Source organism: Acanthisitta chloris, unplaced genomic scaffold, assembly GCF_000695815.1.
Source record: "Acanthisitta chloris isolate BGI_N310 unplaced genomic scaffold, ASM69581v1 scaffold19468, whole genome shotgun sequence".
Lineage (NCBI taxonomy): Eukaryota > Metazoa > Chordata > Aves > Passeriformes > Acanthisittidae > Acanthisitta > Acanthisitta chloris.
Genome location: NW_008687894.1, coordinates 1 through 27,141, shown reverse-complemented (window position 1 = coordinate 27,141; position 27,141 = coordinate 1). Strand labels below are relative to the sequence as shown.

Below are 27,141 nucleotides of genomic sequence, written 5' to 3'. Positions count from 1 at the left end.
AGCCAATTTTACACAGCTCCTAATGGATGCATAACTCAGGAACTTATTTGCTGCCTCCAAATTCTCCCTACCCTGAGAAAACAATATAACCTGACCAACAGGATGAGGGCATTACCCAAAATAACCCAATAATGACACTTTAAGTCCAACACCTAATTGCTGAGAAGGTAAGCAGTTAATTGGCGTAATAATCAGCGTAGGGATTTGTAAGTCACTAAACCTTGCACAGAAAGATTAGAGTCTTCAGGGGAATTACTGCTAAATGTAGGTCACTGCAATCTTAGTGTAAATATTTGAGAGCCCAATATGCTGCTGCTTCTCTACACCTTCCACAGAAACCAGATATCTGACAAGAGAGGGAATAAATGCACATCCATTAACCAGCTGCAGCTATCTCAGCTCCAGGAGGTCAAAGGGAAAGAAAATAGAGAAATGGAATGAAAATGAAAACTAGTTTTTATCATACCATTTAGAGGAAGATGTATTTAGCCCTGCTAAAAATGAGCTTGCCCTTCCCATGCACTGCAATACTGCCTGGGTGCATATTGAATGATCGACCCTTTAACTAACTGATATGTGTGCTGACAGGTCAGTGGAAGCAAAACAAGATCTACTTGTGCTTGCAAATATATGGAAAGGCAAGTAAAATCCAAGCACAAGTTTTCTGCCCGTAAAGTTTTCCTATTTGAAGGAAATACTCCTCCTTCACTCCCACAGGAGCCCCCCAAAGCTGTGATGCACTAATCTCATTTGGGCTGATGCCTTTCCTTGCAGCTCCTCTTTTTTCCTTGGATCCTGCTTAGACACTCAACTCACATCACCTCAGCATCCACAGGGGAGTGGACACAAATCCTATCTGAGCTGCACCTATAAAAAAAAAGGCCACAGGACACCCAAATGGAGACTGCTCAATAGAGAAGTCTTGATTCATCTCAAGACAGAAATATTTTGGCAATAAAAAGTAGGTGACTAGTCCTGCTGTTGCTGAAGTCTGAGACAAGAAACTTGGGAGTGGCCTGTGCCTGAGAACAACAAACTGCACATCCTATTTTCACTCCTAGAGCTAGCACAGAATGCTTATATTTAATCTTCATTTTAGATGACCTAACTCGACATAACAAGTGCTTCTGTCTTTATTTACCATCCTATTCCTGTTACTGTAACAGTTTAACAAATGCTAAATGTAATTATACACCATTAAGAAAAGAACAGGGGCCAGCCCACCAGAAGGGAATTCTGCCAGTTAGCATCCAAATTTAAGTCAGTGCAGTCATCTGGTGGATTCTGTTCTATTTAATCCAGGCCACCAGTCACTGTAGGTCACAAGGGATGTCGTCGTTGGCTAATTTAACACTAGCAACCTCCCACTGAAATAGCAAAGTTATGCAAGGACAAAAGTCCTTCCCAGCCTGACATGACACCCAGGGTATTTGGCTACTAGACCAACGTGGGACTTTGTGAACATCAAACTGCTACTGATTCTCTGTCAGAGGGGGGAGCTTTGCCTATTTTTCTCTCTTCATCTCTTCTTACCATTTTTGCTATCTTTGTCATACATATTAGCAGTGATTTCTGAAAAATCACATGAAATCCATTCCCTTTTTCGAAGTTCTAAGGAGCCCAAAACTTGTTCTGGAGTAAAGAAAATGCTGTGATGATGTTAAAAATCACCTTTAAAAATGTAACTCCATATGATCAAATACACCCTACAAGATTTTTGCAGCTCAGAATCTTCCCTGGGTAACACACAAGTATTCACAAACACACAAACCCTTCTCTTCAGCCTCACAATTTGTGAGTTTCTGAACTGCTGGATGGCAGCAAAAATGCAGGTTTTTACCAGAAGGTTTTTGTATCACCCACGAAGAGCATCTCTAAATTATTCTGTGTTTCATCTCAAGTGTTCCCTGGTGCTGGAGAGCCTGAATGCTGCATGTTACAGCAAAGTGCTGGGAGGACAGGGAGGTTGAGAGAGAATAAGGAGTTAGAAAGGATCTGGAGAGAATCCCACCCTTCTGACACTCAGGGCAAGGGGACACAGTCACACAGAGGCTACTACTCACACAGGAAAATGCTAATTTTTTCCTCCTTTGTTCTTTCTGTGCCTAATTCGAAGGTTAAGCTTGGTTTCTAATGAAGATAACAGCATATTTTTCTTAATTAAATAAAATATTATAGCTACATATTCTAAAATACCCCTAAATCTGCAAGGAATGTGTTTACCTCAGCAATTTATGAGCACCATGGAAACAGCTGGCTTGTGGGCTAGTGAAATAAATCAAATATAATCATTGTCTTTTTCATAATACCTTAAAAATAATTCTCTACTTTTATGAAACAGCTACTTAATAACTGATCTTTAAAGCCCCAAGAAATTCTACCCTATAACTAGCCCAAATGTTGTTATGATGCAATGAACTCCAGATGATATAGGACTGAGCAAAAGACTTTCCACTGACTTATTAATGGACAGTAGAAGAACAGGAAGGTCACTGGGGAAGGACATGCCAGAAGCACATTGTCCTCACTGCATCAGGACACTGCCAAGCCCTCAGCATCCCATCCAGCTGATACCATTTCTCAAGAAAGCCACCAACACTTTTGGATTGACCTTTTTGGCTTTCCTACCCCCTTCCACAGTGAGTTCCACGTGCATCCCTAGAGCAGAGCAAAGCATCACTCTGAGGCAGAACTAGCCAGTATGACCTGCAAGTAGCAACAAGATAGAAGATTTAGATCTTCATGAATAAAGGCACATTGTGTTGGGAGACCTTTTTTCCCCTCTGCAGCTCTATAGCCCTTCCAACTTTGCTGCAGTCCCTTTCTTCAGATGCCTGAGGGTGAGGTTGATTGAACTTCTCAATTCTAAACTTTGAGGGTCAGAGGTATCTGACTTCAAGCTGAAAATACCAACACAAGACAAAATGTCCCTACAGCCAAAGCAGTCTTGGTATTCTTTGCCATCAAGTATTTTGGGACACATCTTGCCGTAGAGAAATGACAAACGGCCACTTGGATTGCAGAATCTGTTCTCTGAGCAAGGTGTGTGCTTGACTCTTGCCTTCACAGCTGCCTTTTGTTAATGTGGCTGTGAGTGGAGCAGGTGGCAGCGTTTGTGTGTGCAGCACTGCTCTCAGCATGCCCTGTGGTGTCACACCCAGGTGTGCCCAGCTCAGCACTGCACCCAGAGAGCCTCAGTTACCTGGTTAAAGAAAAGCAGCACTCGGCTCCTTAGTCTGTGCACACTCACACACACATGGCAGGCACAAACCAGGTACCTTGGAGCGGAAAGAGGAGAGGGCAATCTGCCTGGCTAACTTCAGGGCTTCTATCCTCATGGCAGCAAACTCTAACTCCTCCTGTCAAGTGTTTGGTTGTGAGCAATCCACAGGGAAAAAAATGTATTGACAACATAGTAAAAATGCTTAACACACTGAAAAATGGAATGTTACGTTTTAACACATCATTGTGACAATTCCTGCGTGACAAACACACCCCAAATTCTTTTCATAACTTTTCATGACATTGATACAAAACTCCAGGTGTTGGTTAGTTTTGAGGTAGTTGTAGAGACAAATAATTTTTATTAGGTGACAAGTATGAACAATGCTTTGGGTAAAATAAATGTTTTCTGAAGCTAATGCTGTTTTTCACAGACTCCTTTCATTTCATGTAAATTTATGCCAGATGCCTCTCTCAATTCAACCTTTGCTGTTTAAACTTTCACTATAAATACACTATAAAATATGTCCTGACATACAGAACTGAAAATCAATTCATTTTTCCTAGAAGAAGTCCTGCCAAATTCTGCATTAGACAGATTACTTGAAAAACAAAGCCTAATTTTCATTTCAGCAGAATCAGGTCCTAAATCCCCAAAATTAAATCTGTGCCTACAGATTTAGTAAGGGCAGGTGTCAAGACAACTCTCTATACATAAAATCTAGTGCTCAAGCTTAAAAACTCTGCTTCATAAAGAGTTCTGCAGTTGTACAGGATACCTGTGTATGAAATTTAAGTTTATGTATTATATGAGGCAAATAAAAAGATCTCCGTTCCTTGAGTTCTTGAAAGGTCAAAGTTACTTTGGAAAGAATCAAATAGTCATTTTAATTCTTTCCCACTTCCCCTCTGAGTCTTCTCCCACCCCCTTTCAGATGAGGCAAAGAATTCCTCTATCTTTGTATAGAGAAACATAAGGAAAAGTGACATTTATATTTCTGCTACAAACCTGAAGTTTCTGAGCAAACACTGGGGGGTTCTTTTCTGCTAAGTCCGGATCTAGATATTCAGGCTGATCACATAGTGAGGTTTTCTTAGATATTCGATTGAGAAGAGCATCAGCAGAGACAAAGGAGTCCTCAGGAGATGTCTAAAGAGTAAGGAGGATATAGAAGAAGCAACAGAGATTTTGCCCAACTAGTTCAGGCCAAAAGCAACACACGTGTCCATAAATCTTTGATTTCTAGCAATTTCATGCTCTACTGAAGATTATGTTTGAATACACAACTCATAGGTGTAACAGACAAACATCATAGAACGTTAAAGGGTTGGAATGGACCTTAGAGATCATCCAGACCCAACCCCTGCCCTGGGCAGGGACACCTCCCACCAGAGCAGGTTGCTCAAGGCTCATCCAACCTGGCTGTGAACACTGCCAGGGTTGGGGCAGCCACAGCCTCCCTGGGCAACCTGGGACAGTGTCTCACCACCCTCACAGGGAAAACTACTGCCTAATATCTAACCTAAACTTCCCCCCTTTCAGTTTATACCCATTTATACCCAATTGTTCAAGAACAATTATTCCTAATTTAGAAGCCGTGGACATTTTCCAAGACTAACATGAAGCAACATCAGGACCTCTGAAGCAATGTCTCACAAACCATGGAGCACAACCCACTCTCAATACTTCCACAATATTTTTCAAACAGTTACTACAGTTTTTATTTATACAATAGTTTATATTCAGTTCGGGTCTCTAAGGCACTCCAAAAACTCTGAAGACCACCAAAAACTGGGGGAAACCTCAGCTAGATGTTTTCTGCAGTCCTTACAGGGTATTTTCCTGCTTCCTGAGGATAAGTTATGTCCACAATTACAGTATTTTCAAGGTAAATACACAATATTTGGGCAGACAATTAGAATGACACAAAGAAGAGTTGGGATTTGAGTCCTCAAGACTCCCTGCAGAGAAAAAAGCATCCAAACTCTTAAAGTGGTTTTTGATGTGGTATCAAAAGATTATTAATATAAATTATATGATGGTTTTTTGACTCCTCAGTAAATGTACTGTCATACAGTTCAGCATTCCTAGTGCTGTAAGTATTTTTGAAACAAGTTTGCTTGGAAAAGAGAAGGCCTTGGGGAGACCTTCATGAATTTGAGAAGCAATGCTCTAAACTCTGCGTGCAGCACAGGTTGCAAGTAAGGAAGGGCTCACCACTAATTCAACTCTAACCCAGAGATGCCACTGACAAAAGGGACTTAACTGGAAGCTGGAATGAGTTCTAATGATCAAAAAAGTGAATTTTATATTTTCAGTATCAGAAAACAACAGTATAGTTAACCGTTCATATGAAAATGTGAAAGGACTCCTGTTCTTTACCAACAGAAATCTGAAACTTCACAGCACACGCAAGAGAACAAATCTCATCTCTATATTTATATCAAACCCCTCATTTTATATGTAAAATATTTCTTCAAATATTGGGTGAAAGCGCAGTGTAAAAAGGCCTGTGTGAGAGAAAAGGCACTTCAAAGTACCAACTCAGAATAAATTATCACAAAACCACATTAAGATATGGAAGAAATTCAGAACATTCTCCTGAATTCCATCAGCTCCATCAACCTCCCTCATGTGGGTCCTACCACATGCTGCTAGCAAGTTCTCTAAGTATCCAGATGAGTTTCACTCTACTTTCAAGACCCTTTGCTACCTCATATATGACATGCAAAATATCTGCAGGAGGATGATTCCCAAACTCTTATAATAAATTACTTACTATTTCAATAGCCTCTGGAGTTGTTCCCAGAGTCATAGGCTCCAGGTCTTTCTGCTTTGCCTTGTCAGGTGACTGTAAGTGTGTCTCTTGGCTGGCAGCTAGGACTCGGGAAGCTGGGTGCTGTATCTTCATTCCAGAGGATTGCTGGGCTTCAGGGTCCTCAAAACTTGACCTGGAAAAAGATTGTGTACATGTTTTTAGGGTGGAGCACAAAACCCTCACAATTCTGCTCCTGGTAACAACTAAATCCTCTCCATCACTTCAGTGTGTGTGCGTGTGTGTGTGTGTGTGTCTATACACATATATATAGAGTCACAGAATCATAGAATCAACCAGGTTGGAAGAGACCTCAAAGATCATCGAGTCCAACCCTACTGTAGTTACTAGACCATGGCACTAAGTGCCACATCCAGTCTCAGCTTGAAAACCTCCAGGGATGGTGAATCCACCACCTCCCTGGGCAGCACATTCCAGTGCCTGACTATATACACACAACTCAATTTCACATCATTGTATCTCATACCACTTTGCAATATCCTTTCAAAGCAAAGCACCAGAGACATGTCAATAAAACCAGTTCCATCAGAAATGTTATGCACATTCCTTAAATATTTCTCACTTGCCTTTCTACTCCTTTCTCATTGTGACCTACATCTCTCCCAACAAACAACTTTTGCTAACAAGGACAGATGTCCTTAACAAGAAAAATTATTGCAAGTAAACATAACCCCCACATCCTGTTCTTATGAACAAGAGCCCTTGTTCAGAGAATGCATCCAGGAAAAGCCAAGTGAAAAACTGCAATTAAGAGATTTCCAGATTAACATGAAAATGATCTCAGTATCTGAGCAAAACACTGTATGCAGAAAATCACTGTCTAGTGAAACAATTGCCACTGTGACTATTTATTAAGAACAGGAAAAAGAAATACACGTCCTTATTCCCTCCCAGCACAAAAGTTCTGTATCTTTGCCCTCTGCTCTCTATCATATGTGTACACAGATGGAAGCTATTTTTAAACAAACAACTTAGCAACACAAAGGCAGAGAGAGGAAGAATTGCCTGTGTGCGTGCCATGATGGGAACCAATCTCCCTGACTGCCTTTCCCAGAGCAGAACAGCTCCCAGTGCCATACCCTGAGCATGGTGTCGTGGAGTCAGACAATCTGATGGGAGGGGATTTGACTGGGCTCTCCTGCTGGGCATCGAACATTAGGTATAAAGATTGTTTCTTCTGGGTGCTATCATCCTGCTGGAAAAGAGAAACTCATTAAGCAATTCAACCGTTCTCCATTAGAGCTAATTCAGGTCACTGAAGCCTTAAGTGACCAAATGACTTGACAGAAAACTAATAACATGAGACTGTAATGCTAACTGATGATCCCTTTCAGGAAGAAACCATTCAAGAACAAAACCCAAACAGTTCACTCTGTGATGGATCTTCTTCTCCCACTTCGGTGTTAATCAGATTCCAGGTCCTGTCAGGAGACATCCCTTGGCAGGCAGTGTTACTAAAATATTCATTGAACATTCTCATTGGTTTAAGCACCTGACACACATGCCTGATTTTTCCCACTTCCTCAGTGGATATGCCTTCATTGGATCTAGTCAGGCTATCAAATCCATGAATTAAAAAGAAGTAAAGTGAAACAACTAATAACATATAGTAAGTAGTGCACCCCATACTTTACAGCAATTCTGTATCCTCTCCTGGTTCCCTCCAACTTCTGTAAAGTTTTACTCTCAGTCTCTTAAAATAGTTCAGTAGCTGGTGTAGACATCTCTGCACTGCCGAAAACACTGATTTGCTTTTCATCTCCAGAAGGAACTACTATGATGCTAGCTTATAAATCAAACAGCAAAATGGAACAAGCTTTACAGGATATAGGACAACAAAGCACATGCAATTTACCCCAGTTATGCCAATTTAAAGGAACTAGTGTTGCAAATCTGCTGCAGGCACATGATAATTAATTTGAGGGGTAGTGAGGCTGATGGCATTATCAGGATAGTGTATTATGACAAGGGAATGCAAATGAATGGAAATGGAATTGAAAACTTACAGGCACAGAGGAGCCTATTTTCTCCATATATTCTATTTCATATGAGTTGCCATATTCCAATTCTGCAACAGAAACAGATAAAGAGGTGTTAAATACATGCCATGACACGATTTTTGCAGAAGTAAATGAGATCTCTTCTCATTTACAAGGGCCACTCCAACTCTGCTCAATACTTTCTATGACATATTAAAAATAGAATATACAGAGAGAAAGCAGAAGGTGCATTGACAGTCAGTGATTTTCAACAATGAACCTATGACAAGTTTTGGGCAAACTAATTTGCCTGAAAAAAAATCAGCTTTATCAATTTACCCCATGGGCCAGAATATAAGAAAGTTTCAGAGTAATTTCAGAGCGCAGATAACTTTCCTCTATCATGTTATCTTATGAAAGAAAACATATTTTTTAATAAATGGCAATGCTGATACCTGTTCCCTTTAAAAAAAGGATTTCAGCAGCTGTTGAGAAATGAATTAATTTCTATTTCTTAATGTTTATCACAACTTCTGTGGTATCACTTAAGAAAAAGCTCCCTGAAATACCTGCACACTCACTGACTAGGGGTGAAGCACCAGCCTGGGGCTGTTGTCACAGTTTAGTGTCAGATAAAGTCTAAGGCAGGAAGATTTAAAAAGAACCCTAAACCTAGACTCTAATAAAAATGCAAATCTTTACTGCTTCTCTACCTCTAATCTCCCAATTACACTGGAGGGAATAACCAGCATTTCTTTCCAATCCATAGTCACCCAACAGCTAATACAGAACCAAACAGATCTAACACTGGGCAAGAGAAAAGAGAGCATACCTTCCTGCACCCAAACAAAAGCAAAGACTTTGTTCAATGGCACCTTAAATTAAAAATTAAGAACATAATTAATCTGTCCTAATGTTGAATTTCACTCTGTTTCAACGAGCTAACTCAATAAACCACTTGCATAGTTTAATTTCCATTATAAATGAATTCTAAGGAATGCACAGTAGCATTTACACCATGATAAAAATCAGGTGCTAAATTTCTTCTAGATCTGGGCAGCTTTTGGCAAGTAGTGCTTGCATTAGGAAGATGACTAATTATCATTAAAATGTGTGATGTTTTAAAAAAATGTAAAAGATAACCTCTTGCTTTTTTTGATTAAAAAAAGTTTCAAAGGGTCCTATGTGAGTTTACAATGCACAAAATTTCCTATCATAAAAATCACTGTAGAGTACAAGGACTGTAATTCCACAATTTAGGTTTGTCAACCACTGAAGAGGAACAGCCACAAACACTCAGTACCTGACGTGGGGGATACTAATAGCAAAATGTCTAAGTGACAGAAGGCTCCTCACTTTTAAATTCCTAGCACCACATGTTTTTAATGGAAATAGGGAGACAGGCAGGAGGGACAACCTCCTGGCATTGGATACCAGCTTCTCCCTCGTGAAAGCAAAACCAGAACTGAAATGAGACTCAAAGTAGATGCAGAATTGCAGGAGAAAGCCTGAAATCCTAGATAACAGCAGCCAGTGCTTAGTGACTGCCTTGCTGTATTTCCTTTACCTACACAGAGCCCAGCGAGGTGCACCAGGAATGTTTCTGGAGCAGCTTTCCAGCCCCAGAGAGCAATCCAAGCACACCGTGGGCAGGAGACGTTCCGGCACTGTCCTCTGCTGGCACAGCCAGCACTGATCCCCCACCTGCCTGCAGCACTCTGCAATCCCAACCCAAACAGACTTCTGGGACAACGCATATTTAGCTTTACTGGCTCAAAAAAAGGCAGGACACAGACGGGAATAGTTCAGCTAGAAACAAAAGAACAACAGGGCTCACTAAACACTGATTCGTCTCACTGCTCTCTGAAGTTTCCAGCATAATTACTCTCTTTTCTCTGAAGTATCTGCTCTAAAACATCATCTCCCCTCCAAAATCTTAAGGTCTGGTTATCTCTACACATTCAGAATTACAAATGCCCAGGATACTCCACGAAGCAAGATAATTTTCTTTTAGAAATAGATGCGACAGACTTATTAAATGATGTCCTCCAACTCCTCCTACAAATAGCTGCAAGATTACATCAGAATTTTCTGCTAATAATGACAGCTTATTTCTGGTGTGTGCAACAGGAAAATGGCAGCAGTTATAAGCAGGGCATGAAGCAGATGAGAGCTGGATGCACTGGCTGACTCAGGAGTTGGGCTGTATCTGTACCAAAGCCGTGTTAGGTTACAGGGTAACACTCATAGTAGTGTCTGGGAGGGGTAAAAATATCTGCACTGAGAAACAGCCCTCAAACCACTCAAAAATGTCTCAACGCTGCAGGAGCAAGACTGTCAAGGGGGAAGAATTATTATTTTTTAGAGATGTGAAAAGTGGAAGCATTGTTGATTATAATGAGCATGTAATCTGAAACTCCGACTATACCATGCAGCACACATGAGACAAGACAATTAGCATTTAATTAGAAGCTTTGCTCACTTTCTTCTACCCACTTTGAAAGCTAAAATGATTGCCTTAGAGTACCTCTCACTATTCTTTTGTTCCATTTCCTTCCACGTGGTTTCCACTTCCCCAGATTTGAGGGGCTGATTTTCTAAAGAGTGATTCTCTGAGTTATTTTTTAAAATACAAATAAAGTGTCTAAAATTTATAATTTGACAATCAAGCCAAATGGATTTATCCAGACTGAAATACTTATCTGTCCAGAAGGCTCAACAGATTTCCAAAAAGCCCATGGCACACAAACATACAAGCACGTGCACAGGAACATGTGCAGCCCCGTTAAAAGCACTGTGATTATTCATGCTTTTTGATATCAAACAATTTAACCTAAAAGCTAAGCAGTTCTTAATTAGACAAAAACTCAGACCCAGACTAAAATGGCATAAGGAAGTTTTAATGGTTGACTGGGACATGGACTGAAAGGCTGGGGGGGGAAATGAATTCTGATCAGGAAGAAAAAGTTTAAGCCAAGTTAACTCAAACATTCATCCCACCCACAAAGCTGAAAATCTGCCCTTGGAGCAGATGTTGCAAAACACTATTCCCTCTCGTAATCCCAAGGAAGGCCACACACAAATTTTCTTCATTCTGTCTCTTCCCCATTTCACAGACCTGGAATGACAGTTCTCTAAACAGAAACTTCCAGCTTTGGCTCACAGCTGCTTATAGGAAGATATGACAGGAAAAACATTAATAAGCTGATCTAGTAGGGAATTTTATGTGGTACATGAATGGTAATTATCTTATGCAGGGCACATCCTGGACATTTTCATGGATCCCAGGAACCTGGAGGAGAGAGAGCCTGTTAAGGACCTCAATGCAATACACAATATTTGAGCAGAATTTTAACCTGGGACCTTCCACCATCCAGGTTAGAGGCACAGGCTCAGGCAGAATCAGGAGTTCAGTGACTCTGGATCCAAGAGCACTCACTGAGAGCAGAATCAGCCCTCAGTCTCCCATGAAGGCACCAAGAGAACAGATAGCACACACAGAATGGAGAAATGTCTACAATTAATCATACAAAGGAAGCAAAAGCCTTTCTTGAAGGTCCCTTTCATTTCCCTTAATCTTCTTCTTTTCTCTTTCTTGAACACCCAAGGTTGGACTAGAGAGGTCTTACATTCAGCTCCCCATAACTGCCACATTCCTCCGAATGGTCCAGACAGCATCTTTCTTTAGGGTTCTCCAATCACAGTTTGCATTCAGCGAAGTACAGGCCAACACCCTCGAACAAACCAACCCCCCTGTCTCAGCAAGTACCACACTGGCTGGAGCACAGTCCCTTCTCACACATACCCTCTGTGGGAGAGCTGAACTTGGTCTCGTTGACAAACGTGGACAGATCGGAGGGCTGTGGGTAATCCTGCTTGTCCGTGTTCAGGTCCACAGTCATGCAGGTCCATTTCTGCCCTGTCACTGAAGATGCCAGTTTCTCCTCATCTGTGGCATGAACCACTGTGGAGATGACTGGAGGTGTTTCTGGAGTTGGCAGTGGAGTGGGATCCTGCGGAAAACAAGTGCCAATTAATTCTCTAATCTTTCATTAACACATTGAATAGCTAAATCTCTGAATTCCTTTGCACCACCAGAGCCATCTTTCTAATTCCATAATCTTTGCTGCAGCTCTGTGTAAAATGCTTAATGAAAAAAATATTAACCCTACTAGCTGCAAGTTTTCCCAGGACAACTAAACTCTTTGATGATAAACACTCATGTTGCAAAGCTGCCTTGATAACAGGGAAGAAAGAAAACCCAGAGCCATTTCAATCTATTAGGCACTTGACACAAGTGGCTCATATCACCCATGACTGAAGTCTCTGACTACCAACACTGAGTTTTTAGGCTTCCCTCATCAGAGAAACCTTCGCAGGTCTGCGAGGTCATGAACCCTTTCCCCTTTCTTCACTTCTATGTTGTCAAGCAGCACAAATAAAAGGGCAGGATGGATAACAGGAAGAGGAACAGCAGCATGGAAGGAGCTGTGCCACATCAAAGCAGTCAGGGCTTTGTAGGCAGAACAGCTTTTGTTAACTTCTCTTCCAAGAAAACCACCTGCAGGCAGTTTACAACATAGAATCAAACCATCCAAGCACATGTTCCTGGTAGATCAGCCCACTTGGTTTATTTCTATTTCCCTTCCAGCCCACCAATTTGAAGCATTTGGTTTCTTACTTTCTAATCTAAAAGTTCCAGGGTGGATAGTGATGTGTAGTTTTTCAGACAACTGATAGAAGAGGTTTATTCATATCCTTGCTCCATTGTATTTTAGGACTTTCCAAAGTACATTTACTAATACTCTAACTGGAATTCCCAGAGCAAATACTAGATCTAATATATGTTGTGTACACATTTCTAGAGACTAAAAGGTTAATGCCTAATGGTTATAGTGCAATGTGCTATACTTGGACACTAATATGCATATAATCTTTGCCAAAATCTCTTCTTTTATTAAACATACAAAATTCTCTTCTATTATTAAATGCACAATTCTTTTTTTGTCCCTTCAAGAACACGAATTACATACATTGAAATAAGGCAGCACTTTACCTGAGAAGGAGGATCTGATAGTGGGGATCTTTTTGGTGATTTTTTCACCCTAAATGTATCACTGAAAATAAAGTGAAACCAGTTAATACGGTACTAGCAGCAACAATCAGGTCATTTCACACTTAGCAACAGACAGCCACAGACGATGCAACCTCTGTAAGCCCTTCTGCATTAAAATCCCATCCATTAGGCAGCAGCACCACAGTGAAACATGCCATGGGTACATATTCTTGTCATGCACTTGGAACAGGCCTCGATTCCCCAAAAGCTGAGAACAGCAGGATTGCCATATTTTTCATGCTAGTTCCTGACACACTTACAGAACAGAGCTCCTGCTCAGTTGCAATTCAAACCCCTGCTCTGCCACAGAAACCCTCAGTGGCCTCAAGGAAATTATTTAGCTTCTGTCTGCTTCAGTTTCCCATCCAAAAATGAGGTCTAACCCACATCTTTACCTGAAAGTTAAAACTGTGATAAACTTGGGCAGTAAGCTCCAATGACGCCAAAAATCATTAAGAAAGAAAACTGATATGGTTTAGATGAACTGCATAAAACCATCTGAGGCAGACGCTGCTCCCAGGATGCCAGAGTAAAGCTCTGTCATTACAAACGGGCACGACAGACCCTTTTTAAAACAAATACCAGAAATATGGCAATTCTGCTTCCTGCCAGCTCACGGTGCAGACTGGGAGCACAAACACTGTAGCCCTTCAAAATCCCACAGGTTCCAATCAGGCAAAAGGAATGAAGAACATACATGATGACATTATGGTGTATAATTATGGATGTTGCCTTTATGTTGATTCACGATTGGTTCAAAAAAATTATTTTCTAACTGGGAATAAACCAATTATCTATCTGTTCTCTTGATGCATGTTGTCAAAGTTATTCAAACACATTTATGGTACTAATTAGGAAAGGGAGAAAAATACCACAGCAAACTCACTGATAAAGACTTTATGTTTGAACTGGGATGCAGTGGCAAAAATGAATGCCCACTAGCTCATCCCTGATCAATGACGACAAGACTGACACTAGCAGTTGTAATGGTGGGTTTCAACCCATAGAGGGTAAATCAATACCACATCTAGAGGGGAAAATAAATTGGACAGCTGAATACTGGTGTGTTCAATGCCACTAATTATCCAGTTATAAATGCTAGAAGCAATTAGGGTAACTTCTTCCTTTAAGAAGGAGAAACACTCTATGCAGTATTTTCAAAGGACTGATTGTACAATGGGAGAAATGCAACTTTCATACTTTAGCTCAAGGATACAAAATCTATATAATATTTAAATGAGGATCTTCTCTGATAGGCAAAGAGATAATGAGGCAACACATTCCTCAAACTCAATTACAGTCAGGCATCTTACTTAAAATAGCTTTCATATGTATCAGTGAAGTGAAATCATTAACATAAAAGCTTCATGCTGAATAATAACTGATCATGCTGCAAAATAAATAAGTAAAATTAAAAAAAAGCCCATAATCAAACAGGAAATTTGAATTGTTAGCTTAGAATTACTTACAACAGAGAACATACAGACATCACATCTTCTACCATCCTAAGACAAATAAGACAAAGAAAAGAGAGACAGACAGAAGGAACTGACAAAAAAGATTAACCTACAAATACTGTTAATGTTAATGTGTTAAGGCAATCTGATCATGCATATTTTCTACCTGTATAATCTTAACCCCTACTTGTTATTGTGAAACACATGGGGAGAAAAAAAAAATTCATCAAGTCCTTCAATATTATCAAAGTTCAGCATTATACTTTCGACACACTTTCATCTTACATGACACATTTTTCAAAGCTGACACCTTCGAGTTACGTTCCTTTCAACACACTAACTGTCCTTGCCTTCCCTCCTGGAGACCACCTGCTTGCTTTTCAAAACACAGGATTTGCTATTCTATGGGATGTAAAACTGTTCTTGAACGGCAACTAAGCTTAAGGAGACAGCACAGTCATTCCAGGTTTTTTCACGTTTGCTGATTGGTTGTGACAGTACAAAAAAAGCTACTTGACCATTTCAGATCCTTTACCCAGGTCAGGAAAGAAAATGACATTTCTTTAAATCTCATCTATTTTGGCTTTTATTGAAACCGAACTTGGTGTTTTGACAGAACAAAGTGATTTCCCCCAAACCAGAACCAAACCTTGCCAAACAGTTTAGGTTAAGGAAAGGTTTTATCTACTTATAAGCTTGGCAGCTTCCGCTCGTCTCTTCTCATGTGCAGTGCTCATGCAAGCTGGCACCTCCTGTTTCTGAACAGCTTCCAACCATCCAACAGCTTCCACAGCAATGCCTACACAAGCAATGTCTATACAAACCACCTATTTTTACCCATCACTATACACTGGCACTGGAGAGGCATCAGCTGCTCTTTGCTCAGCATCACCTGAGCAGTATGATCTGATCTATCACAAAGTAGCTCAGCACTCCAGTAGATAACCAGAGAATAATTTGTGTTGAATCATAGAATCAATCAGGTTGGAAGAGACCTCAAAGATCATCGAGTCCAACCCTACTGTGGTTACTAGACCATGGCACCAAGTGCCACATCCAGTCTCATCCTGAAAACCCCCAGGGATGGTGAATCTCTTCTAAAAACTTCATCTTTTCACAGGGAGGTCAGTGCTTAGACTGCTGCAGGTTTCATTCAAGAATAAAATGAATTATTTTTGTTGATTTAGCACAGGTAAGACTGAGCACATGGCTCAGATTCAAAGTAGTACAAGCTTAGCAATGGCTTAAACTCATGCCTGGCTTCTTCACCTCCCATAGGTCAAATCTAGAAATCACTGCCTTTCCACATGAGGAACACGTTTTCAAACTGGTCCATAGTGTTTGATTACTCCATCCCTCAACAATGCTAATAAAAATTCTTGACTCTGCAAAATCATTCATTAATCAGGTTTTTGAAGTCCTGGTATATTACAGGATCACTTCCCAATTCAACACCCTCCTTTTTGCCCCTTGGAGCTGAAGCATTTGGCACTGTCTTCTGCCTCCTGTCCCACCACAGAGTATTGCCAAGGAGGGTCCTACATCCCATCTCCTGCCTCACCAGAGGTTATCCTGCACTGGATCCCAAGAGGGAATCATGTTGAGGGCCTTTTTCATGGAGAAGAGGAACCAGAGGGGCAGAGACAAATAAAGTCACTGCTTTCCCTGGCATCCCCCAACAAGCCTTAGGCTATTTTTCTTCCAGAAAGTGCCATGGCTGCAGGCTGCAGTGTGTATTAATATGCAGTCTCTTCTTTGCAGAAAAACACTTGCAAAAGTAGGTTACGGAGCTGCAGTGAGCAGACACATAACACAATGCAGTGAAAACAGTCCCAGGCAAGTGCTGGGAATTCCTGCAGCTCTCCTGATCCAAGAACTTGCAAGCCTTGTGCTGGGGAAGCTTCACTTCTTCACCATGATAAAGACCAGCAGTGAACTTTGTGACTACAGGACAGAGCCTTCCCACGATGAATTTTCCCAAGTACAAATGAGGTTTAGCAAACTCTTTGCAAACTCATTTTGCCCTGAAATTAACAGCTTTGGAATTCATTCCAATATTCAAAGCAGATGGGTGAACTCAAGAGGCTTACACTGGGAGTCAGTCAGCTCCAGCTACTGGAAGACACAAGGAGACTCTGGCTGGCTGCAAAGAACAAACTTAAGGATCTGGTGATATTAAAATTCCCTTCTGTCCCTTTGCATTTCCCCAGTAGGAATCATACTGTTCCTCCCTTGTTATCAGATTTTATTAAGTTTTCTTGGTTTGGACTGCAGGTTTGGAAAATGTGTCAGCTTAGCATGCTTATCAATTCCCACCTGAATTTCCCCTAAATTTCAGGTATACCTCAAAAAGAAGCAACATCAGAAAAAACAGGCTCCTCCCTCAAAAAAACCCAACTCAACTATACAGTGCTCTATACTATTCATAACTCAGAAATGCCCCTAAAAAGAAAATAATGGCTCAAGCTTCCTCAAATCTGGCAAAGGGATGTGAATTAGAAGCCTAGAGGGCAGGAGGCTGCTCATAAAAAAATGGATAACCTCAATCTCACTCAAACCACCTTCAGTACTGTTTTGCATTAATCATGTTCTCTTCAAATTGCTGTTTCAAACTTTTACTCACATTTTTGTTAGCTAGCTGAAACATTTAAACCTTAAAGGAACATGAACTGAGATACTTTCTTCTAGATACACACAGGATATCAATTCCAGAGAAATGGGATATAAACTTAGTGATTACCAACTCAGAATAACCATGTCTGAACAGATAAAGCAACATGCACATCAGCAAGTGAATCAGTGCAAACAGCCACTGTGGTTTTTAACCAAATATCTAAACACAGCAAGATTGAAGATTTACCCTGGAATTTGTCAACTGTTCTAATAGATGAATATTTTCCTAATGTGTAGCAGTTTTAGAGATTTAAACCCTTCTGCACATTTGTAAGCTCTTTTATAAAAAGGAAATAATTCACATTTTTCAGACTTGTATGTAAAAAACACATATTTCAATAGTGCACTCTTCTGTTTCAGGTTATTTTCTATGAAATACTGTAAGTCACTGGATAAAACCATCTTTTTACTGTGTGCAATACGAGATTGGTCACTGCCTTACTATTTCACATCCCACTCTCCAAAACAGTGATTCATAAAATAGTCATTACTGATGTGATTATTTCATCATCTCAAACAGCATCAGCTTCTCAAGATGAAGGTACAGAAAATTTGGCACAAAATTGATACAATTAGAATTTAATCAGGTTGAAAACTGCATTGAGCCCAAAGACTTTCAAAATTCAGCTGCCTAGTCTACTTGGCAGCTCTGGTTCTTCCCTTTGGTCGGGAAACATCAAACTATTGAGGGAACAGGTTGAAGGAGAGTAGAGCATGAGTTCAGTTGTGGCTACCAACACCCAACACCATCTTCCTTGCTCTATTCAAATCTAAATCATGTGTAACTGTGCTAAGGGGTAGGAAAGTGCTGCTTCTATTCTAGAAACAACTCTGCCCTTTAACTTACGTTTTTAGTGGTGTCTTCTTCTTTTTTGCAGGTTTATTCAGGTTGTCTCCTTCTGTTCCATTTGTTTCACTGGCACTGGCTGGTATCTCAAAGGAAGCTGGAGATTTAGAGGGCGAACTGGCTATCTTAGAAGATGACTTGAAAGGGTCAATGGAGTCCTCACACATTTCTGGCTCAAAGTTGTATGTCTGTTGAGGCAGTTTGGGCGAATCTTGTATTTTTGTACTGGATGAGAAGGGGTTAAAATTGGGATCATCCCACTTGTCAATATCAAAAGTGTAAGAGCCTTTTGTGATAGGGATTTCATTTGGATCAGGGGGTGACTTGGTCGGGGTGGTTGGAGCATTGTCAAGCTTTTCCACCGATTTTTTAGTCTTTGGCCTCCGTAGTGGCATTTTAGCACCAGGCTTTTTACCTGCTTTTTTGGGAGGAGGAGTGCTCTCCTGGTCTTCACTCACCCCTTTTTCTTCAGAATAGTCAAACTCCAGCCTCACTGCAATGCCTTTGACTGGAGGGTCTTCTTGTCCTCCAGTGTCAGGCGGAGTCACCTCCACAGCCTCTGGTGCCGTTGTAAGAGGTAGAGTTTTCTTATTGGCAGGGGGAGAGTTTTGTACTTTGCTGCCTCCTGTGCTAAATGCACTAATCCCTTCAAAATGCTCTGGATCCAAAGGGTTGGATCCTTCAGGCACAGGTGGGGCCTCCTCTTTCTCAGCAGAGATTTTGGAAGGTTCAGTACATTCAGGCTTTACTGCGTCAGCCTTCGCTTCAGATGCTGCTTTATCCTCACCTGGGGCACAAGCTGCTTGGCCAAGGTCAGATGGTTCTTGTGGTGTTTCCTTCACCAGTGGAGCATCCAGAGGTTTTTTTGATGACTGCTTCTTTTTCAAGGAAGCTGGTCTGGATTTTTTTGTTCTCTTAAGGGTACTGGAAGCACTGCTTGAACCAGTACCGTACGCATCTGCTGATGGTGCTAGTGTCTCACTGTTGCCAAGGTAAGATGCTCCATCAAAATCACTAGCTTGCAAGCTAAGAGATCGAGACAATGTAGATTTGGAAACTGGGACTGAATCAGTAGATTTTCTTCGAACATTTGCTTTGGGGTCACGATTCTTGGGTTCTGCAGAGCTCGGTCCTAAGGCATGGAGAGAATCAACCAACTCAATGTTATCAAAGTCCAAGTTGTAAGTCCCACTGCTGGCTATGGGCTTGTCCTCATCGAAGACAGTGGAAAAAGAATGGCAAGGGGGACGGAAAGGGCTTTCTTGAACTGATTCACTGTGTGACACATCGGTTACGGGTTCAGCTTCTGAACATAATCCTGTGGGAACAAACAGAAAACTCAGTGAACTTCAAACGTACTTTTAAAACTGAGGCTTAGTAAGCTTTAGTATAATCTAGTATTACTACAAGTAATAAAAAAAAAAAAAGGCATTAAAATCATACAAGTGGACTAAGCAATGATTAAAGGATGTACAAACCAAAGTGGCATTTCCAATAGATGAACTAGATTAAGGGAACAGAACAGGGTTCAAGGCAAGTCTCATGAAAAGACAGAATATGTATTTGCAATAGCCTCTAGAGCATCTCTTCTGAACTATCACTTAGTTTAAGAGATGGATATTACCATACTGTGATAAATATTCCAAACAAGAGGAAAACTGCACATCAAGCACTTTATTACTCCCATTTTCTACTACAATAAAGAGTTCACACAATTGTGGCAGAGCTCTTTTGCAGTAAATTTCCTGCAAATTGACTGATTCTTCAGCAATTACATGCTGACCTTAAGTTTTGTTTCCCATGAGCTATTTTTACCATTTTTCCCAGAGGAAAATGGCTTATCCTCCATAGCCCACCAATGCTGCTCCTTTATTTGCCCCAAGCAGTCAATACATTCAGCTTTGACCTCATAATTCCAAGTTTATAATGAGAGATGAATCACTGAGAACTTAATATGAAATAAATTATGGCAAAGGTAAAAAAAAAAAAGCAGTTAGAGATCTCTACAAATATTTACAGTTGAAAAATCTTCCTTAAAAAAGATCACTGGAAGCTCCCAACGGATTATTTAAACCAGATTTTTCCAAGTGTAGCTCTAACTCGTCGATGAAAAGGAAATTTTGTAGAGATTTATATGCTAAAACTGTTCATCCAAGCAGCTTTTCATTGTCATTAAAGATCTGTTTATTGAAAGGAATCCTAAAATGATTAACAGAAGGCTCTTGACTTAGGATATAACAAGCCTATTGGACAAAGTAGAAAAAGATAAGAGTGCATATCAGAAAAACAGAAAATATTTAAGCAGGAAAGCATTAAGACGATGGTCCTTGCTGATTTCCAGCTCATTAGGTTGATTATTCAAATATTTTACAAGTCCTGAATATGGTTTGCTCCTGCTGGCACTGTAGTGCTGCTGACCTGAATGTAACATGGTCACCTCTGTCCATGTGTGTGTGTCCCTGTGGAGGTACTGGAGACCTGGGACATCTCTCTTCAGCTCACAGTTCAAGCTGTGCTAAGCCTGCTGCTTGGAGCTCTCACTGAGGAGCAAAATGCCCCTGAGTTTCCTACTGAAGCAATGCAGCATTCTGCCTGTTGTCATTTTTTTAATTATGCAGTCACAAAGAAAAACAGTCAAACAATAATGAATGCTTTGCTCAGCCTTAAATGATTTCAGAGCCATTTCCACACATCTTCTTCATTCCAATCCTGACGTGTTTTTCAAAATAACTCCCATTTTGCCCAGCTACATTCATTAACACTGTTCATGAAAGCAATACAGACAATCAATTATTAGTTTTAGTGAGAAGCTATGAATGGATGAAGAACGGAAAAAAATGTTTTCCTTTGTTTCACGGGAAATTGTATGTCTGCACAGAGACTGCAAGAATTATTATTTATGGGTGTAGAGGACAAAAAGGATTTAAGGAAATTGGACACATTTCCCAAAGCAGTTCCTTAGTGGCACCATGTATTTCCAGAGACTGTCAAAGGAATGACAGCTACACAGCTTCTCTTTTAAGACTGTGGAAGTTCACTAAGATACGTCAATTAAAATAATATTCTAATGTGGTTTTCTGCTAAATGAATGCTAATAACGTGGCAGCACTTCAGGACAGTTTATTTTTCTCCTTAATCCCCACTGAGTTGGGCTTGATTTCAGCCTGGCTGAGGGGTCATTAATTAGGCTTCATTCACCAGCCAAGCTGGTGCCCACTTGACACACACATCACTTTGACACTGATGGGACTCCTGTTAAGGCCACTCCAAGAGTGCCATAAACCTCCAGCATTAACCTAATATGTCCATTTTACCCTAAAAGGGGAATGGAACACATTTTTGGTGAATACATCACAATAAACACTGGCGTCGCTCTAGGATGTCACCAGAGTACAAATGTAGGTCAGCATGAACTAAAAGCAGGATCTGAACAAGAAATCATCCCTAGCTACGCACTGTTTTCATTCCAAGACCTCAACAGGATTGAGGCCCTTGTTCAAAGTAGTACAAACATGCATTAAAACAAAATAAAATAAAATAAACCACTGCCCTGCAGGACTTGGGCTGTAAATAACAGGCTGAGGTTTGGGATGCACCACGAAAGCAAAGGGAGTGTACAAGGCTTTCCAGCTATTCCAAGCAAAACAGCATTCAAATTCGGTGTGCTCCACATAGTGCAGGACTTTAATCTTCTTTAACTGCTTATTTCACAACATCCTCCTAATCAAATCCTTTATGTAGAGTACGAATTTCTGCAGAGCTTTGCTCGACTCGCCGCAGTGGTATTTTTGTTGCTTCTTTATGAAACAAGATGTGAAACTGTCTCAGAAAGCATGGATTTTGGTAGAAGTGAAATGCTGCTGTCAGGCTCTTCTGCCATTATGACAGAACTGGCTCAGTCTTGGTAACAGCAGAATTGCTGGAGGAGAAGATATAAACAGCACTCATGGCTTTATTACTGCACTAAGATATAAAGACCATTCTTTCCTGACGTTAACAGCCTATTCAGAGAGCAGCGACATTTGTCCTTCTACACCACAACATTAAGCAAATTGATATTACTACAGAATTCCTTCACAAAGGAACATACTACAAGACGTGCCATGGAAATTAAGGCAAGATGTGCCCTAAAGAGAGGCCAGCACAAGGTTTTAGATCACCTTTATGCTTTGCACTGGCACTGAATTTACGTGGCACCCACAATACTAGTAAGAGTTGCCCACAGATAGATATTAAGTTTTATAAAGCATTCCAAGAACATGCAGGATAACGGGGAAACTTACCTTCCCATAAAAACCCAAGCAAACCCCCCCCCAACCCTTCCCATTTCATTCATCAAACAAGTTCTACTCCTTCCACAAGGAAATGTCTCTGATTTTAGAGAAATTTTGACTGGATCAACTATGAAAAACAATTCCAAAGTCCAAAATAACGACAAAACACCCCAGACGTTTTGTATTCAGGTGATGAGACCTAAACATGAGAGCTCCATGCCATGTTGATGCTTGGCATTTTCACCTGGCACCTATGATATCAGAAACAAAAGTTGCTAGAAAGTCCTAGAATCCTAGAATATCCTCAGTTGAAAAGGATCCACAAAGATCATGGAAGTCCAGTTCCTAGCCCTGCACAGGACAGCCCCAAGAATCACACCATGTGCCTGAGAGTGTTAATAAAAAAATAGTATAAGACTGTGGATGAATCACAGAATCACAGAATTTAGGGGTTGGAATGGACCTTACAGATCATCTAGTCCCAAGCAACCAATAAGCTGGAAACAGGACTTAACCCTGCTGAGCTGCAAACAAAATGAAACACTATTTTGAAAGGCTTAGAAACAAAATTTAACCAGTTCTAGAAAGCAAATACGGAAGAAATTAAATACCAGTTCTGTTTGCTAGAGAAAAGCAGACGGGGGCAAACCCCTGGAAAATGCACATAGCATTCACCTACATGCTCTGTTATGAGGGAATAACGCTGAGAGCATATAAGAATTGGATTACCTAACACTAGAAATTTTGAAACACAGCTCATTTCAAGTTCCTGCTTGTTATGAGAAGCCTTTGAAGTCAGGAAATCAATTAGTAGTGCTTTTTAAAAAAAAGTTCTGTAAAAATACTTTTGTCATTTATGCTGAGAGAAAACTTTGTATATAAAGTTTCTCTTCGATTTTTCTGTGTCAGGCCTCAAGAGGAAAAACACAGAAGAATAATGTTCTCCACACTAAAAATTCGGTTTGTTTTTGTCTGGGCCATCATGTCTTTTCTGTAAAGCCTGACCTCAATTTCCCTGGCACCAGAAGGAGCTGAATAGAGGTGCCCCATATCCTGATCGTCAGGCTGCAGTGCACACAGGGGACTCCAACTCTCACATCTCCCCTGTGAATATAATCTGAATTCATTAATCAGCTGGGGAAGGCAATGAGCATGGCAGAAAAAACAGCCCTGCCTAGGCAGGAATTCCTGGCCAAAAGCAGGGTATTTGGGAGAAAGAGCTTGGGGGATTTCTGGTGCTTACACGGATGAAACAAGGGGCAACAGGACACTGCTATGAGAAACTGATGAGTCAAGCCAAAATAATTTTAAATACTATCAAAATAATGATAAAAATAATAAATGCACCCTCAAAGTCTCAAATTTGCCTCAAGTACAACCCATGTTTCCTGCAATAAAGTATTTAGGAAGGAACGGAAGGGCTCATTGGTGACTCTTTCTGGGGTCCAGGAGTGGTTTCCATACATGCCCTGTCACTTCTCTTCCCCTCCAGACTTGCCCTCAGACTGACTCCCCTCCTCTGCTCTGCTGCTGATGGACTGGAGCCATGCAGCAGGTTTTACCCCACCAGGAGCTGGCACAAACCCAGGATGAGCCGAGCTGTAGTTCACTTTCATCGTATTTTATGAAACCAGCATTGAAGTCAACCTAATTAAAAACTCTCCTCTTGGCTTTCCAGCAGTGGGGTCCAGCTGCTGTGCTAATGATATCATGCAGCACAACTGCAGCCATCTGCATAAGGAATTATCATCAGCTAGAGATGAAATAATCCTTTAAACACTTACTGTGCTTCCTCCTTCCACCCAAACACAGGCTCCGGCACCAACCTCATGTCGAAGACAAAGCCAAGTGGCTGGTGAACCAGAAACCCAGTGGGACAGCTCTGCCTCTCCCTGTGTGTGTGCCAGGCTCTCCTGCTGCCTCTGTTCCTCACCTCTCCCTTGCTGAAACCTATTTATTTAGCTGTGTGGTACCATCGAGGAGTTCTGCTCCAACTGCCCGAGGAAGGGACTCGTTCTCTCCGTGCACAGCCACACGAGCAGCCTATGAAGTAAATAAACTACAAGACGCTCGAGTGGTTTATACTGTACAAAATGTCTGACTGTTCTCATTTCTGATAAAGCATGTAAACACCTAAGCTATAGTCTTAGTATTACTCATTTCTTCTAAAGATTTCCAAAACAAATGAGTGCTTTGTGTTGCCCTCCTACATTTGAATTTTTGCTGCATTACAGATCTCCTTCCCCTCTGATAAATTACCCTGTTGTGTAACTGCATTTTGCATAATTTTGGAACACTGAACATAGCTCTGTTACTCTGTGGTAACTTGCCTCCCATGGACAATCTGATTTGCAAATGAAATGGTTTCATCTCTGCCATCCATTGGCCTTCAATACAGTTCACACTGGCTATGAATAGATATATTCAGTTTCCTACTTTTCTTCAGAAATATCTGAAAGGAAGGAGAGGGAGATCTGGGATGCAGTGACACAAGAATCACATGTGCCAGGGAAGCACATGTGTAATCAAGGGCTTGAGGATAATCTACTGCAGTAATTAAAAACACACTCCAATGCTGTCCAGCATGTGTGTTCTTTTGTTCTCTCAGCACTTATTTTGTAATCATTAGATTGCCAGAGATTAAAAAAAGGGAAAGAAGATGGAGAAGGAGTGCTACAAAGAAGAGGGAACTGTAAGAGGAGAATGGAAAGTGTCAGGAAGCCTCAGTATTTAATTTTTATCTTGTGGAATCAGTTTGTTGAACACCTTTCAAGCTTCTTATAAATTTGTATCAGAAATCATGATCTCAAAGATAAAAAAAATCATTCTATAATGAATAACTCCCAGAAATGCTTTAAGTGGCTCAAGGCATTTGCAAGACTTATTTTTCCCCCTCTTGAAGGTTTAAGTTAAAGCTTGGACAGCCTTTATGATACACCCACCAGCCTTGGACATTGCTCTGTCCACTGCTAAACAGCCACTTCTAGAGTCAAAGGGTAGCTTTAAAACACTGCCTGGCAGTGAGAGACATCTGGAGAAGCCCAGAAGATAAGGGACTAATGTGTATGTCTCAAACGCTGAGAGCTGGATGGCTGCAGAGCCAACCAAGGATTGTTGGCAACAACAAGCAAAGACTGTTGGTAATAACACACTGTGACAAAAGAGGAGGATGTGGCTGGAGAAGGAGCCATATGGAGGTAGGGCAGCATTTTTCTGGGACAAATGTCCTTGTTATCTCCTGGAGATAAACACAACACAGCACAGCACTAGCACAGGAATGAGGCAAAGGAGTGGGCATGGGCTGTAGCAGGGGGTCAAGGTCACCAAAGCTCGTCACAGCCCTCTGACCCATTTCCAGAAAGGTCCAAAAGAATGGATAGGTAACTAATTTGCATAGAACGGGCAGCATTTTTCTGGGACAAATGTCCTTGTTATCTCCTGGAGATAAACACAACACAGCACAGCACTAGCACAGGAATGAGGCAAAGGAGTGGGCATGGGCTGTAGCAGGGGGTCAAGGTCACCAAAGCTCGTCACAGCCCTCTGACCCATTTCCAGAAAGGTCCAAAAGAATGGATAGGTAACTAATTTGCATAGAACATACTTATCTCACCAAAGCTCGTCACAGCCCTCTGACCCATTTCCAGAAAGGTCCAAAAGAATGGATAGGTAACTAATTTGCATAGAACATGAGAAACTTATCTCCAGGGTGGGGAAAACTTATTTATAAAAAGGTCCCTCCACAAAGCCTGTGTGTGTGTCTGTCCCAGGACCCCGGACACCATAGCAGCTGGATCTCTCTTTCTTCCTCTCTCCCTGTCTTTAATTCATTTCTCTCTCTTCCCTCTCACCCTGTCCCTTTATCCAAAACCCACTGTCATGTGCTCTTATAGGAGATCAGGGACTAACATAGCAGTGTGTAATTCACTAAAAAATCTTTGTAAACTTTTGCAGACCCGCTGACTTCTGTCATTCCTTTTAACCACAAGCATCTATGAATCTTGGGTGCTCCCTTTACCTTGAGGGTGGGACACCACAACATCTTTTCAAATGCAATACAAGTGAGCTTTAGCCCGCAGAGAGTAACATTACCTTTATGCAATTTAGCCAAGGTGATCAAGATGACTTGACTTTCAGACAGGAACAAAGACAGCATAATGGGGAATTCAGTCTTAGACTGTTGAGCTGTCATCTAACAGCCCAAACAAAGCTATTTTGGGCTAACAGCATGCTTTCTACTCCCTCATATTCCATTACTCAATCTGGAGAACAAAGAACACTTCTTTTGGGAAAAGATTTCTTTGGTTTTTCACCAGGATTATCCCTTTTTAAAGGTTATTTTCCCAGTATGCACCGATTTTTATGTATGTATACTATACATTCAGTATTTCTATTGTTCTAATGGGCTTTTTAATCACCTCCTGTTTCAGGTCATAGCACACTTGAAAATAATATTTTGTTAATTGTCACAGCTAACAGTGCTCACCCAGGTACCTACATCTGCATCTCATAACCTCTTTTTCCTGCTCATCTGACTCTGTAAAGATCCTACAGAAAGAAATTTTATTCAAAAGGGAAAAAAAGATTTTTCTAGAAAGCTCCTCTTTTTTTAAAAATATTTGTCAAATGGTCCAGACATTTTCCAATACTTTATTCCAGGAGGCAACAGGGTTTTTCCTCCCAGCATGGATAATACCCAGCACACATTCACTAATACTGCAGAAGACAATTTATTA

General features: G+C 40.9%; 1 protein-coding gene across 2 annotated transcripts in view; it reads right to left on the bottom strand.

Moving 5' to 3' along the window:
* TACC2 (transforming, acidic coiled-coil containing protein 2) overlaps positions 1 to 19,448 on the bottom strand; it is a 35,571-nt gene extending 16,123 nt beyond the window's left edge. The window contains exons 1-7 of one of the 2 annotated variants that reach the window (XM_009080827.1): positions 18,132 to 19,448; positions 13,095 to 13,143; positions 11,844 to 12,051; positions 8,066 to 8,127; positions 7,139 to 7,254; positions 6,003 to 6,174; positions 4,232 to 4,372 (exon numbers count right to left, since the gene is read on the bottom strand). In XM_009080827.1, the coding sequence (XP_009079075.1) occupies positions 4,232 to 4,372; positions 6,003 to 6,174; positions 7,139 to 7,254; positions 8,066 to 8,127; positions 11,844 to 12,051; positions 13,095 to 13,143; positions 18,132 to 18,526 (1,143 nt within the window). In that variant the 5' untranslated portion in view covers positions 18,527 to 19,448. Of the gene's footprint in view, positions 1 to 4,231; positions 4,373 to 6,002; positions 6,175 to 7,138; positions 7,255 to 8,065; positions 8,128 to 11,843; positions 12,052 to 13,094; positions 13,156 to 18,131 lie in introns of both variants that reach the window. The other variant, XM_009080828.1, reaches the window with a different exon arrangement.
* Positions 19,449 to 27,141: the final 7,693 nt, after the last annotated feature.